The 19,459-nt window shown below is 44.0% G+C and overlaps 1 protein-coding gene across 5 annotated transcripts in view; it reads left to right on the top strand.

Moving 5' to 3' along the window:
• The window catches only part of MYO1B (myosin IB), a 151,832-nt gene extending 134,070 nt beyond the window's left edge, over window positions 1-17,762 (top strand). For all 5 annotated transcript variants that reach the window (XM_053360620.1, XM_053360637.1, XM_053360628.1 and 2 more), the window contains 7 exons: window positions 2,390-2,464; window positions 3,168-3,302; window positions 4,810-4,916; window positions 7,902-8,034; window positions 8,713-8,865; window positions 10,100-10,227; window positions 16,089-17,762. In XM_053360620.1, the coding sequence (XP_053216595.1) occupies window positions 2,390-2,464; window positions 3,168-3,302; window positions 4,810-4,916; window positions 7,902-8,034; window positions 8,713-8,865; window positions 10,100-10,227; window positions 16,089-16,212 (855 nt within the window). In that variant the 3' untranslated portion in view covers window positions 16,213-17,762. The remainder of the gene's footprint in view (window positions 1-2,389; window positions 2,465-3,167; window positions 3,303-4,809; window positions 4,917-7,901; window positions 8,035-8,712; window positions 8,866-10,099; window positions 10,228-16,088) is intronic.
• The last annotated feature ends 1,697 nt before the right edge of the window (window positions 17,763-19,459 follow it).

Genomic DNA, 19,459 nt, shown 5'->3' with positions numbered 1-19,459 from the left:
CAGTCCTGATTTGCATGTCACACTAAGCCAAATTATGGCTTAGTGCAGGTGTGGGGGAACCCTCCAGATGTATAGTGGGAGCCGTTTATGCATACAGGGTCCCCGAGCAGAGTTTGCAGGCAATTTGCAGCCCCCTGGTTCTTTGATGCGGCTGAATCATGCCAGGTCGAGCCAGGTTCTCTCATCGCTGACCACGACCTGTAAACAACTGAAACGAAGGCACATTTCTTAAAGGTGCAATCCCATTCCATTCAAATCAAGAAGGGGATTGCCACTGATCCTTTATATTTGTGTTACAAGTCAAATATATGAAGATGCTGTATATTCTTGCTGCTTTTTGCAGCGTCGGAGCATGTGCCCGCGCTGCCCAGGGCGGGCGCGCTCCCGAGGGGCGTGGGGCGCAGAGGGTGCCCTCCCAGGTGCAGGATACTGCTCGGGTGCACGGAGCGGCGCACCCACAGGGGTAGAGCGAGCCATTCATGGCGGACATTCAGCGCACCGCCTGCCCGCGACTCCCAAGCCTCCCCCAGCGGTCAAAACAAAGGGGGAAGGGGGGAAGGCCGCCTGCAAAGCAGTCCAGCTCCCCTCTTCCCCCGACGGTTTGGGGTAGGCTTGGGAGTCACTGGCGGTGCGCCAAATGTCACGCACCCCTCAGCAAAGACACCTGGGGCGGTCCGCCCCCACCACACCCCTCTTCCTCCGCCCCTGGCCGTTTGTTAATGAGATAAAGATCTGAGCAAGTCATGCTTGATGTGGTTCTGCTCTCTCTTTCTCCTGTTTACATGATTTTGAAAAACTAAACGAATCTTATAGATACTACAGTTCAGCTGTTTCCTAAGAGCTGCCCTTTCTGAATATCTAGAAATCAAACACATATGATATGATATGGTGGGGGTGGGTGGGTTTTGTGTTCTCCATTTTATTAAGAGCCTGATAATGTCAGGTAGGGATAATGAGGACTTCTTCTCAACCTGTGTTTGGGTTGTACCACTTCAGACACCCTTGACTGAATGCTTCTCTACCAGACATTAATATGCACAAAGAAAATAGGAACCAGCTGTCACTTGCTGCCTATGACCCAATGGAGCTCTCAGGAGGTTACGGAGCCTTGGCCAATGAGCAGTCACAGGGGGGCAGCCTAGTTCTGGTTTTTTCCCCACCCTCCCCCCCTTGCAAAATGACTGTGGATGCTTAAGCATTGCCATTTTACAAATAGCCCCTAAGTGCATGGAAAAGTGTCTTACTTTGTTTCAGGAGGGTCCCTGGTGCTATAATTTCTAGTGTGGGTTGGAGCTGCGTGGCAAAAAAATGTGTCTTTGCTAGCCAGGATGGGAGTGAGAGTATAGAAACCTCTGCTTTTTCTGGGGCTGCAATATAATTCCTTGTGCAAAGGTAGGGTGTTGCACCTATTGTGACCCACCCTTAATGCCCCCAGCCCCATGGTTCCCAACAGGGGTGCTAGTTTGATTCTTAAGGGAGGCAATTTGAGAATGAGTTATTAACAGTGAATGGCCTTTTATGCTTCCTCCACGTGAATAGGAGTTCATTTTTTGAATAATAAGAATTATGTGTCATTTGCGGGGGCGGGGGAATTAGGATTTTAGAGATGCGTAGGTGAGACATGGCCAAAAAAAGGTTGGGAACCACTGCTGTAGCCTCAACCGTGTTTTTCCTCTGACCTCACTTCCCCACTTGTATGTGAACCCCAAAAAGTTGCTTGTCTATTTATTACTTACTTATTTCATAAAATGTATACACCGCTTGACTGTAAACAAAACAAAACAAAACCTCAAAGCGGTCTACAAAAGATAAAAGGGTAAAATCAAGAAAAATTGGCAACCCCACTTTAAAACAAACCAACATTAAAATACTTAAACAGATTCAAGTTGCCTCAGCTTTCTAAGCATCTGCATAGGCTTGTCTAAACAGGAATGTTTTTAGAAGGTGCCAAAAAGTGTTTGCTTGATCTCAGTAGGCAAAGTTCCAAAGTGTTAGACACTGCCACACTAAATGACTGAGTTCATACAAATGATGAAATGTGGCAATTGGATTCCAAAAGGTTCCCCACTTGGTGTAGAGAGGAACATTCAATCATGTGAGTCCTTACCTGTAAACTGAACTGGTACCACCCAAACTCAGGTTTCCTGATAATAATAAACACATCCAGAAATGCTAAATCCTCTTAAGTAGTGAATGAGGATTTTTATTTTGCCTGTGTTTACCTTAACTTTTTGTATCGGGGGCGGGGGGGTGGGACCTAGATTGTGGTCTTGCCTCTGCAGAACAACACTAAAAATTGTCTCCTTGGAATTTAGTGTACTACTTATGCTTATGAGAAGAAAACAAAAACAAAAACTGAATGTTTACTCTTGAGTTTTTGATTTCTCAGGTCCGTAGAGAGTACAGGAAATTCTTCCGGGCCAACGCTGGAAGGAAGATCTACGAATTTATACTTCAGAAAATTGTACGTTTCCCTCCCTCCTTATACAATTACTGCAGCCAGTCGTCATTCACCTGCAGCCAGTCATCAGAAAAGAATAGCAAACACAATCATTTGAAGTTGTTGTATTTCTCAACATACAGAAGATGGGCTGATGGGAGGAATACATAGTACATAGAGAACAACACTGCTTTCTCTATTAATGTGTTTTGTTTTTTTTAATTATCTGTGCTGCAGATGGCAAAGTAGACTGCATTTAACCAAAAACAAAAAGTTGCAGTGCCACAGAAAGAGCAGGAGTACTTGAGCCCATGGCTTGCTGTGGCTTAGTCTTGCAATGTTAAACTGTGGTTTGGTGCCAGTGTTGAGAACCTTTGTTCCTCCAGATAATTGCTGAGCTACAATTCCCATTCCCCTTGACCATTGGTCATGCTGGCTGGGATGAGTGGGAGGTGTAGTTCCGCAACATCAGGAGGGTCCAAAGGTTCCCTACACATGGGTTAGTATCACATCAGAACCAGCTCATTGGCTTAGTAAAAAGTACAATGGTTTTACACTCAGTTGTTGCCAGCAGTGTAATATCTTTTTGTGTAAATGAAGCTGGATGTTGGTTTGACAGATCTTGTGAATAGGGAATGTGAATAGGGAAAGCCTGCTTGAATAAAAATTTTTTGATCATTTAAAAGCAAACAAAAAAACACAGGTTGCTTAATTCTTCTTACCATAGATGCAAAAGTATTTCTTGGAAATGAAGAATAAGATGCCTTCTTTATCGCCAATCGATAAAAACTGGCCAGCAAGGCCTTATCTCTTCTTGGATTCAACTCACAAGGAACTGAAGAGGATATTCCACTTGTGGAGGGTAACCATATGATACAAGAGTTAATTGTATTTGTTTGTTTGTTTGTATTTTTATTTATAGTCTGTTCTACCTTCTGCTCTCGGGCACTCAAAGCAATTTAATGTATAATATAGTGTTTTGTTTTATTGTATGAAACATAAACATGAAGCATTGGAACATCTGAACAAATAAAATACGATAAAAGCCATTAATAAAGGACCAGGGGGACAAAACATGCAGTGCTCCTTATTTTTCATTAGAAGTGTCTCAGCAAAAATATGTATTTCAGAGGCTGTCAATAGTTTCAAATGGCATCAATCCAAAGAGACTGAAATTGCTCTTGGGTTTCATTTGTTAGTGGGGAGCTAACATTTTCTCCCCATGAAAAGGTAGTGCCTTTAATCTTCCTTAGTAGCGCCTGTATAGTCATCAATCTTGTGAGAGAAGGTAGCTGTTAAATTCTATTTACAGAAAGCTTAAAAGTGTGACTGCCTTACTGAACTCTAGCAAAGTCCAACTGGGAACTGTGCACACGTTATTTGGAACTTCCCAGATAAACTGGTGGAAGTCGGTGGTTTCTGTTCTCTCTCTCCTCTTCCTTCTACAGTTTAGTTAAGTTGCTGAGGATGGCTGAATCAAAATGAGAAGCGTAAGCAACAGTTCTTGAAACGGCCCTCTGGGTGATTTCCATATTTCCCCATTAATCTACACTTTCCCCAGCCATTAGAATTTCCTTGAGCCTCATATTCTGGCCTGTATGTTACTAATTAGTTTTATGAGGCAGAGGGAATATATGTAACGATCGCTGTGGGCATATCTGTTCATCCTGTGAGATTTAGTCAGAGGAGTTATTTAAGAAGCAAAAGGTATAGGTAAAGGGACCCTTGACAGTCAAGTTCAGTCGTGAACGACTCTGGGGTTGCAGTGCTCATCTCGCTTTACTGGATGAGGGAGCCAGCGTTTGTCCGCAGACTGCTTCCGGGTCATGTGGCCAGCATGACTAAGCCGCTTCTGGCGAACCAGAGCAGCGCACGGAAACGCCGTTTACCTTCCCGCTGGAGCGGTACCTATTTATCTACTTGCACTTTGACGTGCTTTTGAATTGCTAGGCGGGCAGGAGCAGGGACCGAACAACGAGAGCTCACCCTGTTGCGGGGATTCGAACTGCCAACCTTCTGATCTGCAAGCCCTAGGCTCTGTGGTTTAGACCACAGTGCCACCCTCATCCCAGATAAGCAAATGGTGGCCAAGTAGAATACTTCCCCCCCTTTTTTACACTTTGATGCCCTGCCTAGGTTGCCTTGTGATGAATGCGTGTTCACAGGGAAACAGGTAGAAAACGAGGTACTTCTTGTGGAGCTGATTGCTGCGTTTATATAATTGCCTGTGGGATGTGACTGATTCAATCCAGAAATGCATTAAAATTGGGTTCTTATGCACAAAGGGAATAGCAAGCCATGGCGGCTGCTCTTCTGAAGCCACTTTCAAAGAATAGCTTTGTGATTCATCTGTAATGCTGTTTTTGTAGTGTAAAAAGTACCGGGACCAGTTCACAGACCAGAAGAAACTGGTTTATGAAGAAAAACTGGAAGCTAGCGAACTTTTCAAGGACAAGAAAGCTTTATACCCAGCCAGGTAACGAGCTGTTCGGAGGCCTATGCTGAGGCTGCAAGATTGAAATGACCTTATTTCATATAGATTGAGGGGAAATTTGCTAGGAAATCATACTTATCTCCACTAGCAGATGCTGCCGGTTGTAGGCTTTCACAACTTTGCTTATCTCCATGGACTTGCCCAGAGAGCTTATATTACATGGATTATTGGCTTAATAAAATATTTCTTCCAATGGCTTTACATCTGGAAAATTGAATCTAAGTTGGTTAAGCACACTGAACACGCCGCGTACAAGGCTATCGAATTTAGGTACTATGTAGGTTTCAAATGGATGTTACATAAAATATAACATATTTTTTTTTTTAAAAAAAACAACTTTATGCCCTTCCCCATTTCTCCCATGCCAAAGTGCAAGAGAGGGGATTATTGAAACCTAGGAATGAAGAAACTTTCTAGGAGATGCCTCGTCATTTTCTAGGAGATGCCTCATCATTTTAAAATTACACACTTCCCAGGAGTGTGTTGTGTTGCATGTGTTTGCATCTTTGTGAGGCCTGCCTGGTATCAGTCAGCAACTCGCACAAATATTCTGGAGAAGGGATTTATTTATTTTTTAAATTAAAACCTTGCATTCTAGGAAACCTCTGTGGGGAGCAGGGACTGATTGTGGAAACGTAGATCCCTGCGTGACGACCGTGGAAAATTCAAGTTTCATGCTAGGGATTATTAGGGAAAGGATTGAAAATAAAACTGTCAATTCAGTGATGCCCTGGAAAAAGGCACAGAAAAAGGAGCACGACCTCTGTGAAGAAAGACCACATCCATATCCATTGAAGCTCCTAGTTTAGTTTATGGCAAAAAAGGGACAACACAATAGTGGTTTATAAAGTTACATGTGGTTTGAAGGAATTTGAGATTTCTCCTCTCGTAATCCAGATCTTGGGGGTCATCCGGTGAAAATTAACTTAAGACGTGTGTTCGGATACCACTCAGGTCTTTTTTCACTTCGGTATTAAAAAAAGCAGCCAAAGTTAAGTTCTTTATCTTATCAGTTTCTTAGACAGGTAGGAGCCGGTCATCATATGTTTGGATGAATCTCAGGCAGCACTCCTTGTTCCAGACAGGGGTACACACAGTTCATATTGCTTCAGGGGTTGTAACACTGTCTGCATTCCTTCTTCCTTTGGAAGCGGGGGGGCGGGGGCGGAATCTAATGCAAAATGACGACAAAAAATTGTTTGGGAATCTTAATAAGTGTTGTAAGAAATGTATTCTTTTTGTAATTAAATATATGTTGGGTGTCTGTTTTGTTAGGAGAGTCCTCTGACATAGTTGCGGATTAGACTCCTGGGCTACATGGCTATAGGGCTATGTGTTCCTCTCACTGGGTTTTGCTCTCGGGGTTTGTACCCCAGTCTCAGTTTCCCAGATGAGGAATTGTGTCTAAAGGAGCCAGAAGTGGTAATTGTTACATCACAAATACACATGTCACACACAACTGGATTTCCTGTGAGGCAAAGATCTGAGGGGCAAAGGATTTTATTTTATTGCTCCTGCAGGGTCTTAATTTACCTACTGATTATAATATAGAGGCATGGCTCCCTTAATACTAGGGGGAAATTGAGTGTGCAGGAAACCCAGAAATTCTTCTTCAGCCTAGGAAAATTCTGGGGGCTGAAAACCTCATCATTCCTTTCAGGTTGAGCATAGCGAGCTAGCAAAGTTACCTTCCAAACCTGTAATAATAGTGGCGATGATGATGTTGACGATAACAACAACGCACTTTTTTCCCTCCAAAAATGAAGGGGAAATGTGTGTGCATCCTATGGAGCAAATGCAGGCTTTCGTTGAAGCCTGGAGAGCGAGAGGGGTCGGTGCGCACCAACCCCTCTCGCTCTCCAGGCTGGAGGCAGCTATCCACAAGCCTTCGGAGCACGGCAGGAGTTCGGAGCACAGCTGCGGATACCAGCCTGCAGCCCGAAGCCAACTCCCACTGTGTTCCCCGGGCTTCAGGCAGCTATCCGCAAGCCTTCGGAGCGCGGCGCCAGCCCTGCAAGCTCCGGGAGCGGTGGCAAGGCTGCACACAACCTTGCCACCGCTCCTGGACCTGTTCTGGCTAAAAATGAAGCCAAGACAGCGAGCGGGATCCTTCCCGATGGCTGTCTTGGCTTCTGCCAAAGCCGCGCGCAGCCTCTCCCGGCTGGAGAGGTTGCGCGTGGCTGAAGAGGAAGCCAAGACAGCGAGCTGGATGGATCCCATTCGCTGTCTTGGCTTCTTTGCTCTTTGGGGCCGGGGGGGATTTTTTTTTCTTTATTTCCCCCCCTAAAAACTAGGTGCACCCTATGGTCCGGTGCGCCCTATGGAGCGAAAAATACGGTATATGCGTCCCATCTGACTGGGTTGCCCCAGCCACTCTGGGCAGCTTCCAGCAAAATATAAAAAACACACATAAGAGAACTTTGTCAGCATCGCCCATTAAATGATCCCTAAACAGCTCAAGACCACAATACCTCAAGGACTGCCTCCCCACACATGAACTGACCCAGAACTTTGACCATAATTTGAGGCTATTCTTTGTGTGCCTCCTCCATGAGAGCTCCGAAGGGTGGCACCACAAGAAAGGGCCTTTTCTGCACTGGCTCCCTGTTTGTGGAATGCTATCCCCAGGGAGGCTTGCCTGGCGCCTTCATTGCATGTCTTTAGGTGCCAGGTAAAAACATTCCCCTTCTCCCAAGCCTTTTGATAATTACTGGGTAATTACTGGATAATTAAACAGTCTATGGCCTTTTAAACTGGGGCGGGGGGTATATTGTTTTTCTTTGTTACTGTGTTAGATATTTTTCTGCTTTTATATTGTAAACCGCCCACTGATCCCCGGATGAAGGGCAGTATAGAAATTTCATTAATCACCAGGCAAGTGGCTGTTTGCAAGCTTGACTAAAGGCATGCCAGTGGATCCATTTTATGAGCTTTCTTCATCTCTTTCTTTCTGTTGTCTCCCTCCAGTGTTGGGCAGCCTTTCCAAGGGGCTTACCTCGAAATCAGCAAAAACCCCAAGTATAAGAAACTAAAAGATGCCGTGGAGGAAAAAATCATCATTGCTGAAGTAGTAAACAAAATCAACAGAGCAAATGGAAAGGTAAAAACAAAAACAAAAACAAAACTTCTACCCAGTGAGATTCACTTTTTGTTCCCTTTGACTTATTTTACATAAGCTTATTACTGTGTGTCGCCAGTGCTATGGGTCCTTAATTCTAGTTTGCCTTAATTTAGAATAGCTATTCCCAATGGTGACAGAATGTCCAAAGGCATAAGCATCAATGAGACTTGTGTCTTATCCTGTCCCTAGTTAACTAGATCCTTATTCCCATTTCCGTAGCCATTTTTTAATTCATTCCCCCATTTCAAGAATTCAGTGAATTCGGAAAGGGTGGCCCTTTCGCCACTGAACCAAAATGGCTGCTACATTTGTCACGTAGACTTGGTACAGTGGTACCTCGGGTTACATACGCTTCAGTTTACATACGCTTCAGGTTACAGACTCTGCTAACCCAGAAATATTACCTCAGGTTAAGAACTTTGCTTCAGGATGAGAACAGAAATCGTGCAGCAGCAGCGCAGTGGCAGCAGGAGGCCCCATTAGCTAAAGTGGTGCTTCAGGTTAAGAACAGTTTCAGGTTAAGAACAGATCCCCAGAACGAATTAAGTTCCTAACCCGAGGTAATACTGTACAAGCCAGACCTTGAAGTTGCATTGCTTCTTTAATAGCTACCCCTATGTATTAGCCCCATGAATAATCCCTGTCGTTCTTCCTCAGTGCACTGCTAGGATTTTCTTGCTCACGAAAAACAACGTGCTGCTTGCCGATCAGAAATCAGGGCATATCAAATCAGAGGTTCCTCTAGGGGACGTCACTAAGGTTTCCATGAGCTCCCAGAATGATGGCTTCTTTGCTGTGCATCTCAAAGAGGTAGGTATGAAATCCTGTATAATATGAGCAAACGCTTCGTAATTCAAAACTCGTGATGGTAGTAAATCACAGCCTATACAGAATAAAATGGGAATTTTCTGCTATCCCGCTATCTGCACACTGTATGTGTAAATACATAATGTTTCCTTTGAACTGGCACCCTTAACTACGAGTTTACTATACTTTCAGCCCCTTCCCTATTCCCTCCCCTTTGAACAACATATACCAACAATAACTTGTCCAGTGGTACATTCCTCTAAAGCAGGGGTGTCAAACTCAAATTCATTGGGGGCCGCATCAGCAGTTTGGTCACCCTCAAAGGGCTGGTTGTATCTGTAGGACTTGTGTTTGACACCCGTGCTCTAAAGTTTCGTATGTACTATGTACAGTGGAACCTCTGTTTTCGAACGTAATCTGTTCCGGAAGTCCGTTCGACTTCTGAAATGTTCAAAAACCGAAAATCAAAGTGCTGTCAACAAAGTGAATGGTGAAAATGGAAAAACGCACTGCGAAAGCTGTTCAACTTCCGAGGCGCGTTCAAAAACAGAAGCACTCACTTCCAGGTTTTCGGCATGCGGCTTCCGAAACATTCAGCAGTCGAGACGTTTGAAAACCGAGGTTCCATTGTATTGCATAATAAGTTTATCTGTGTATTTTAAATTTTAAAATGCTGTCCACAGGGATCCTTGTGTTGTGGGCAGAATTAAAGTATTTTCCGTCTCATTTGTAAAGGAAAAGAAGGCGAAGCATGTTTCACCAAAAATGTCCTTCCTTGAAGTGCCTTCTGTGCCGAGTAAGACGCATTCCAAATATTATTTAGCCAAACTTCAATTGGGATTTCAATAGATTGTTTCCAGTACTGGGCTTTGGTTAATTGGGCTGCTGATAACAGAAAAAATGCTACGGGCTTATCCATACTTATCCTTTGCCCTATGCTTTCCAGGCACAACTCCACACTTTAAAGCTCCTTGTCCAAGTGCTCTTTTTTCCACTCACTTTCCCTGTGAAAACCTGCTCTCTAAAGCTGAAGCGCAGCAAACAGCAATTCAGGTGTTCCATGGATTGCTGTTTGCTCCAAATCAGCTGCAAAGAGCTGGTTTTCAGGAAAGCTCTGGGGCAGGAAAAAATAGCACCGGGAAGCAGAGCTCTAAAGCTGAGAGAAAAGCTAAGTGCAGATAATCCCTGTTTGAATTCAGATCGAATGATAACGTGCGAGTTTCCTTTTCTGTGCCAGGGATCTGGAGCAGCTGGGAAAGGGGACTTCCTGTTCAGCAGCGATCACCTGATTGAAATGGCCACGAAGCTTTACCGCACCACGCTCAGCCAAACCAAGCAGAAGCTCAACATTGAAATATCCGATGAGTATGTGCTGGCATTTGCCCACTTTAAACAGCTTCTGCTGGGAGAAATCGAAATGACTCTAAATGAAAAGATTGAAACTGATTTAATAATATGAAAACAAACTGAAGGTTAAAAATAGGGAGGCTGATGAGAAACAAACCACCATGGAGAGACAGGGAAAGCATGTGGAAGCAACAGCCTTGAAACTGTTTAGCGAGGGGGCCACCACAGAAGTGGCCACGCTCTGCTCTCCATTTCTCCAACCTGCCTGACTACAGTTGTAAGTCCGGGAAGCCAGTGTTAAGACTCCTCCCTACATTAAGGTAGTTTTCAAAAACAACTTCATTCATCCCTTTGCTGCCTTATCCAGCATTGCTCCCTAACAATATCCAAAGCCTGCCCACATGACATGGGTCAATGGCCCATCTGGTTGTATGATTTGGATCTTTGAGTCTCTCTCTGCTATTTGAGCAGGGACACACATTTATGCTTTTAAAACAGTCTTTTCAGGAGTTATTTCTTAGCCCCAGCTTCATCTTGACAATTTGACTGGCACTTAGTAATGTGTGGAACATAATTGATTCCACTGCATGAGCAGTTTTCTTACTCTTCCTTTGAATAAGAGGCGATAAAATCGGAGTCCCCTAGTAATCTTGGTGTGTGTTCTTGTAAAACGGGGGTCTTATGCATTCCATTACTTTCTCACCCGTTTATTGCTATAGAATTACTTGCTCGCAGGAGGGTCTGGAAGAAAGGGAGACTTGTGAATTTTCAGATGACTTATTTTTGGCGTAAGCTGAATTGTCAGCGCAGATGGTGTTTTGGAGCCCTTTTTTATGCAATAGGAGGGGGAAATGCATTTAATCTACTAGTAAACTATAATTGTTGATAGCCTTTGTTTCCAAAGGTGCCAGACTTGATCAAAATTAAATCTGTATGTGCTTGGTAAATATTTAGCACACTGGATGAGTCTGCTTAAAGCAACTTCAATAACACTTACGTGATGTAACCCTGCAGGTCTGTTGCCTAATGATGCAAACAAGGCCAGACTATGGTAATCCCTAGTGTACAACTACTTGTGTTCGCATTTGTGTAGGTAGGGGGACTGGTAGTTCTACAAAGCATCGAAAAGGAGGTATACAGGACTCGCAGGGAGCATGTGAGCTTATGGTCTTCAAACGCAATTATGGTTGTGCTTGTATGTTGCTCCTTTAGTCTAGCAATGACATATGTTTGTACAGTCATAACTTGGTTTTCGAACAGCTTAGTTTTCGAACGTTTTGGCTCCCGAATGCTGCAAACCTGGAAGTGATTGTTCCAGTTTGCGAGCTGTTTTTGGAAGCCGAATGTCCAGTGGGGCTTCCACGGCTTCCGATTGACAGCAGGAGCTTCCTGCAGCCAATTGGAAACCGCGCTTTGGTTTCCGAACGTTTTAGAAGTCAAACAGACTTCCGAAACGGATTCCGTTCGACTTCCAAGGTACGACTGTATTACCAGGTGTCCCTTTTGGGCAGAGGGATCAAAAAGAAACTGAGGAGCAGTGCTTAACACCTTTAATTGGGACTACTGCTCTGCCCCTAGAAACTGCATGAAAGGCGATGGTGCATTGGAGCTCAGAATATTAGTTGTGGGGCACTGCAACTCAGGGACAGACCATGTGCTTTTGCTTGTAGAATGTCCAGGGTTCAATCCCCAGGATCTCTGGGTAGGGCTGGGAAATATTCCTACCATGATTCCCTGGAGAACTTCGCGTAGACAATACTGAAGTGAACAGACCAATGATTCGACTTTGTGTAAGGCAGTTTTTATGAGCTGGGGGCCATCAGCCACCAACAGATGAGGAAGGTGCCTTCGGTTTCTCTACATTGGCTTACAGCAGCGTAATAACTCCCACCATCCCTAGCTAGCAGGACCAGTAGTCAAGGATAATTGGAACTGTACAGTCGTACCTTGGTTGTCGAATGTCTTGGTTGTCGAACGTTTTGGCTCCCAAACGCCGCAAACCCGGAAGTAAGTGTCCCGGTTCTTTGGAAGCCGAACATCCGATGTGGCTTCCGATGGAGTGCAGGAAGCTCCTGCAGGCATTCGGAAGCCGCGCCTTGGTTTTTGAACGTTTTCGGAAGTCGAACGGACAACCAAGGTACGACTGTATTCCGAAAACAACCAGAGACCCAAGTTTTGGAAACACTGGCTTAGATCAATTGTTGCCCTTCTTCTATGCATCATTATTTGTTGTGGTCCTTTCCTTGCAGCCTTTCAGAAGATGGAGTGTGATGAAAATATGAATAAACATTGCTCGCTAGGACTTTATGTAGTTAACTGGTGTTTGGGAGAGGATTGGTGTAACCCTGCTGACCATTAGCCACAGTTTTTCAGTTGCTAGCTGACGTGCCGTTTATGTATTTATTTAATCATTTATTCCTCTCCTGCCTTTCACGATTGTAATCCATCTAAAGTGGATTACATGTTACAGTGCACTTTTTTTAAAAAAAAAAGTTTTAAAGATGTTATTTAGTTGAGGGGGAGAGAGAGAGAAAGAGATGCAATCCATCACCAATGATGGATGGAGCACTGCACTCTAAACGGCTGACCACTTTTGCCATAAGGTTTTAGGGGAAGGGAGTGCATGGATGGGAGTTCTGGGCTAATGGCTCATCAGGGACTCCCAACTGGGTAGGTGGAAAGATGTACTCTGTAGAAGCTCTGAAAAGATCAGGCTCCTTCGTCCCAGGAGCTCTGCAGTTAGTTTGATTTGTGGCTTCTGGTTTAAGGCAAAAATCCTTTTGAAGTGTGCAAAATCCCTGTTGGAAGCCTTGCTTAAGATAAAATGCTGGAAAGAGAGACTGCCTTTTCTAAAAGGTGGCGTGCTTTCCTGCTTTGTTACCAGTGGGATCTGTCAGTGCTAAATGGTGCTATGATGTTTATCTTTATTGTTTCTGGAGCTGCTGTACCGAATGTGGAGGAGGGGAATATTCAGTAACACTTAAACTAATGGTTTGCAAGCTACTGGGAATTTAGCCTAGCCACTTGGACATAGCAAAGCCAACAGAGGGGAGTGGGTGTCCAAGAATTCAGTTACACAACTTGGACAGGGCTGAGTAGGAAATAACGTGGTCACTGTGAAAAGCTGAATAATATGAAAATGAGGGGTTTTAGATATTAAATGGATTCAGATAAGCCCTAAATTATCATACAGCAGATACGTGGGAGCCAGGGCCCAGATGTAGCCAGCTCTACCCTACCCGACCAAGATGTTTCTTAGAAGCTTGATTTTACCTTATTATTTTTAACGAAGACTTTCCAATGGCTGGGAGAACCCTCCAAATGTGATTGTGCAGTTTGCCTTGAAGAGCATTGCTTACATGCAACAAGGATGTGTCAGCATGTTGTTTGAAAAGCAAGGCACCGCTGACCCAAAGTTAAACCATTGGTTTCAACTGGAAAGGGTTGGACACATGCCTTTCTTTCTCGTTGCAGTAAATGGGGTCTAAGAAGTGATTAATTTTGGCTGAATCGTGCCCATGGTGGCCACTTTTGTAGGACAGGGCCTGGTGTGTCCAGCAAAGAACCATTCAGTCTATCAGCAGCAAGGGAGAGGGACATTCTGATGGGAGCAGCTAGAAGGGAGGAGGGTTGAAATGGGTAGGAAGAAGGGACCAGGCTTTGGAAATTACATTGGAGCTACATGGGATGCAGGTGGCGCTGTGGGTTAAATCACAGAGCCTAGGACTTGCTAATCAGAAGGTTGGCGGTTCGAATCCCCGCGACGGGGTGAGCTCCCGTTGCTCGGTCCCTGCTCCTGCCAACCTAGCAGTTCAAAAGCACGTCAAAGTGCAAGTAGATAAATAGGTACCGCTCTGGCGGGAAGGTAAACGGCGTTTCCGTGTGCTGCTCTGGTTCGCCATGCTGGCCACATGACCCGGAAGCTGTACGCCAGCTCCCTCAGCCAATAAAGCAAGATGAGCGCCGCAACCCCAGAGTCGGTCACGACTGGACCTGATGGTCAGGGGTCCCTTTACCTTTACCTTACATGGAAATAGTAAGCATATACGTAGGAATACTTATTTTATGGATCTCTGTGGGTGGTTAGACACATGTGGAAGCAGGAACAGTGATTCAAATGGTTAGTCAACATTGTGCCCTCCATATATTGTTGGATTCCAGCTCCCCTCAGCCCCAGCCAGAATGGCCAATGGTCAGAGAAGATGCAAGTTGTAGTCCAACAACATTTGAAAGGTACCACCTTGGCTATCCTTGGGTGAACGAATCTGCTGAGGGCCGGGGGATGGGGCTGTTTCTGAATTGAGGGATTTGGTAAGAATAGTTCACAAATAGGACCAGGTTAGGTAGTACCCCTTAGAGTACACCTCATAGGAAAAGTGGACCGTTTGTGGAAAATGTGGGCTTTTCAACTTTGTTTACTAACTCTGCCACCCTCCAAAAAGGTTTCTTTTTATTTTTCAGAATTGCTTTGACTTGACTTTAGAGCAGGGGTCAGCAAATGTTTTCAGCAGGGGGCCGGTCCACTGTCCCTCAGACCTTGTGGGGGGCTGGGCTATATTTTGAAGGGGGAACAGAATGAATTCCTGTGCCCCATTCCTATGTAAAAACACACTGATTCCTGGACCGTCCGCGGGCCAGATTTAGAAGGCAATTGGGCCGGATCTGGCCCCTGGGCCTTAGTTTGCCTACCCATGCTTTAGAGGATTAAAAAAGAAAGACATCACAGAATACATTAGCTAGCAAAGATTTCATGACTTGAGAATAGAGAGCAGTCAGTTTGCAGTGAGCAGTTAAGACTTTGCTTTCTTCTGTCTTATGCAGAAGGAGGATGAATGAGTCTCTTGGTATCTTCCTTGTTCCATGAGACCCACCAGGCGGGGTTGGAGGAAAGTGTCCCATTTTGACTCCATTATTTCCTCGCGTCAAGTGTGGCAGGGAATAAATATATCTGTACTCAATGTGCTGGAGGCTGGGATACAGCTGAAAAACATTTTGCGATTGTTTCAGCCAGCAGTAGAATTTCCGGCACACCATATTGAGCCAATCTTGAACGTAAAGCCAAATTGTGACATTTTGTATTTATTCCAGTGTCTGCATTTTGATTTTATTTTTGTAAAAGCACGCTAAGTGCTGAAGGGCAACACAGTAAGTGTGCCAGCCACTTTCTTTCCTTTTCTCTGTATGATTCTCTCTTCTGTACTCCGTTGCTCTGGCAACTTTCCAGATTGGATTATTGCAACACACTCTACGTGGGGCTGCCCTTGTAGATGATTTGGAAACTTCAGTTGGTCCAAAACAACTCTCAAAATATGAAGATTTCTTTAATCAAATAGCAGCCCTAGTATTTGCTTTTTAAAAGGTACTTGGCCTGATACCCGAGATAGAAAATCTGGACATTCTTCTTGTCTGCCCTCAACAGTAATATTTTTTTTTTTTTAAAGCAAACCTTTTGTATTTGTTTAAAAACCAATAAAAATTGTTTTTTAAAAAAGCAAACAAAAGTATCTGGCATTTGCAACCTGTTAATAACCCATTAATAGAATGTACAACCTGCCTCACTGCCTGGTATAAGCAAATTTTGGAGGTGGCTCACTCACTTAGCACTATGGAAGATAAGCAAAAATCAAGGGTGACGGGAGGGGGGAGTCGATTTGCAGTGAGTTACTGGGTAGGAATATCCAACACTGGCCATATTCAGGTCCATTGATTTTAGCAAGTCTTCTCCAAGTATGATTAACGTGACATAATCACCTTCTATTTTAATGCTAATATAAAGAGGGCTTGTGATGTGCTTACGCTTCTTTGCTTTCTCCTTGCTGCTGCAGCCAGCTGGGACGAACGCCATACCAAACTGAAACCTGTGTTTTTGTACCTCCTAGGTTCCTCGTTCAGTTCAGACAAGACAAAGTGTGCGTCAAGTTTGTGCGGGGCAACCAGAAGAACGGCAACGTGCCCACTTGCAAGCGAAAAAACAACCGGCTTCTCGAAGTTGCTGTACCTTAATTTATGCACGCACTCACCCTACAATTCTCCACAATGGTGCAATTTTACTCGTTTGGCAGGGGGGTGGGGTGGGATTTGAGGGAGGAGCAGTCTGCTAAAAGGTGCGACTAACTTATTGACCACCACCCCTTTTTTTTTAGTTGTTACAGCTTTTGGTTGATTTTTATATACAGGCTTTGTGTGCTGATAGCATATTATAAACAGAAGGATGCCTTGTCGCATATAATTTCTGTGGTCATTCCTTACTTTTTAACGCCGCATATCATAAAACCCCGTACGCTTTCATGGCCCATTCCTCATATTTATTCTTTAGAGCAGAATCCTTCGCCGCAGGCTATATAGATCCATTTCTTCCCAACCCTATTCTGTGGCAGAGCTCAGTCCAAAGGGTTAATCATAAACCAGGACTGGAGAGTCTGGCAAAATCCTGGGGCTCCTGCAGCTACCTTGTTAATTGCAAACAGCACAAAGCACCAAGTAATTTGATCTTTAATGGAATATGTGGGGCAGGAAACCCTAATTCTGCAAAGCAGAAGGAATGTACGACTGCATATGTAGCAGCTGCATATGGTTTTTTGTTTTTTGTTTATTTACAGTGCGGGTGGGGGAAACCTAGCATTCTGCCTCAGACTTTTTAATTGTCAGCTTTTAATGACTTTGTAAGACTAGGAAGCAGAAATGAGTCCATTAAAGAGGCAAGAAGAGCGTTAAACGGTTCACAATAGCCACACAACAGCGCAAGGCATCTCTTTTGTTCTCTATGGGGTCTCCCACCCCTCTTTAAAACGACCCTTCAATGTTTAAAACTCCTTAGAAAGCAGTTGTTTGCATGAGGAAACGAGAGGGCAAGGTATTTTACACTACGTGTCAAATGAAGGGATAGAGGAATTTTCTCTCTCTCCCCCAGATGTTGGCATGCGTGCTGTACAATGTGCAATAAAGCATTCATACAACTTGTGAAAATTATTTATAATAACTTCTGTGGGTAATAAAAGAGGAGAGATCCTGCGGATCTGTTGTGAGGACTTAAGTTAGGCTAGTTCTATCTTAATGTTGACGTTATCACTTTGGAAGAAGGGGAAATCATTTTGGTGGGGAGGTATGATGTACATAAATTTGATAGTAATGATAAATAATTGTTTTAATTCTGTGCTGTTTGGTACTCTTGTGATAACCATATTTTTGTATTTCAACCAGTTTTATATAAGTTTGTGTGCCTGATCTGTAATGTGTGCACAGAAACACTTTACAATCAAGAACTGCATTCTAAACTTCCTGAATGGAGATTGCAGCTTAAAGCCTTGTATAAACCAGGAGAATTAGTGGAACGCATTGATTTATGGAGTATCGTTTTCCAGTGTTTAGACAAAAGTTAGCTAAAAGAGATTGTTGAAAGTGACTGTTTGACTTGTTGATGTAAGGATGGTTTTAGATCTATTGTATTCTCAGACTGATGCAAGAACTTGCTGTCAAGGAAAGGTTTCTGCACAATATGTGCAATGCAAAAAACAAGCAAGCTCAAGTATAAATAAAGAGAAGCTTTAAAGCAATGGCTTGTCGTGTTTGGCCTTGGGTCATTTATCAGCCATCAAATACGTGGTGTTTTTTTTAAGAGTGCAGAGTAGAAGAATTAACGACAGCAGATCTATTGATAATATAGATCCCCCGCCCCCCGTTGCATTTCTTAAATAGAAATCTTCCTGCATCTGTATTTCCATCCCATTTGATCTTTGGTGAAGTGGCTTCAGAAGAGCTTTTAACCACTGCTTCATATTAAATGCAGAAAACCCAAACTTACACAGCTCATATTAAATAGTAGCTTCACCATTTGAACTAAGAGGATTCTTCCAATATATGGAGCTGAATGCAATCCCAACATCTCTGCATATTTGTGTGGCCATGGAACCTAATGATGCTATTCAGATGAAGAGGCAGGAGACCACACAGGTTGGTTTCTCCGCGGCTGGGGTCAGCAGGAAACAGGCCTAGCTCCCAGCCCAGTAGTGTCCCCAAAATGAACCCCTTATCCCCATATAAGTGGATGGGCAGGTATGATTAATTCATGTGGGAAAAGTAAAACACCATTAAAATTCAGGGGATCTGGCTACTAGGGCTAGGCGATATATCAATATATCGTCCAAAACCAATTTGAAGTCCATATCATGATAATTGGTTTCATCATTTTGGACCTGGCAATATATCACAAGTCATGGGCGTGTGTTTTACGCAAAAATCACCATGTAGAGAAAACCGTTAAGCCAGCCAATGCCTGTACAGAGCTCCATTCTCATTTCAGACATATTGATATACAGTGGTACCTCAGGTTACATACGCTTCAGGTTACATACGCTTCAGGTTACAGAGTCCGCTAACCCAAAAATAGTACCTCAGGTTAAGAACTTTGCTTCAGGATGAGAATAGAAATCGTGCAGCGGCAGCGGGAGGCCCCATTAGCTAAAGTGGTACCTCAGGTTAAGAACGGACCTCCGGAACGAATTAAGTACTTAACCCGAGGTACCACTGTATTGTGATGTTCAGCTGGCGATATGTATTTAAATGTTGAAAACCGGATTCAGTGGTAGCTCAGGTTAAGTACTTAATTTGTTCCAGAGGTCCGTTCTTAACCTGAAACTGTTCCTAACCTGAAGCACCACTTTAGCTAATGGGTCCTCCTGCTGCCGCCGCGCCGCCAGATCACAATTTCTGTTCTCATCCTGAAGCAAAGTTCTTAACCCGAGGTACTATTTCTGGGTTAGCGGTGTCTGTAACCTGAAGCGTATGTAACCCGAGGTACCACTGTATTGCCCAGCCGTAGCTGCTACAGTGAGGACAACATTTGACCTGCTGCCTTGACCACCACAGATAAAGAGCTGGCATGGAGATGGAGAGCAATATCTCCCTGCTGGAAGCAAACAGATGTCATTTGGCCCTTGTGGAAAAGAGCAGAATGCAGTCCACAAGAACATTGCAGGGGGGACATGTTGCAGAATGTGTTAAAAATACAAAGTGAAAACCAGACTGGAGCAACCCAGTGGTTTTCTCTCTGGAGGAAGAAACCTAAAATGAGATAGGAGTATACTTTCTTCAACTTCCATTTCCTCTCTATGTTTTTAATAATCCTGCCTTTAGTGGGAAAGTCTAGCCATCCTTATTAAGAGACCCGCCCAAGTCCCTTAGAGAGAGAGGCATTGTCTCTTTACAAGATGCTTCCTGTGCAGAACCCGTGAGGACCAGTGGATAATCCGTG

The sequence above is a fragment of the Podarcis raffonei genome, chromosome 1, assembly GCF_027172205.1.
Source record: "Podarcis raffonei isolate rPodRaf1 chromosome 1, rPodRaf1.pri, whole genome shotgun sequence".
Lineage (NCBI taxonomy): Eukaryota > Metazoa > Chordata > Lepidosauria > Squamata > Lacertidae > Podarcis > Podarcis raffonei.
The sequence above is the reverse complement of the archived record's forward strand: the minus strand, read 5'-3'. Positions and strand labels throughout refer to the sequence as shown.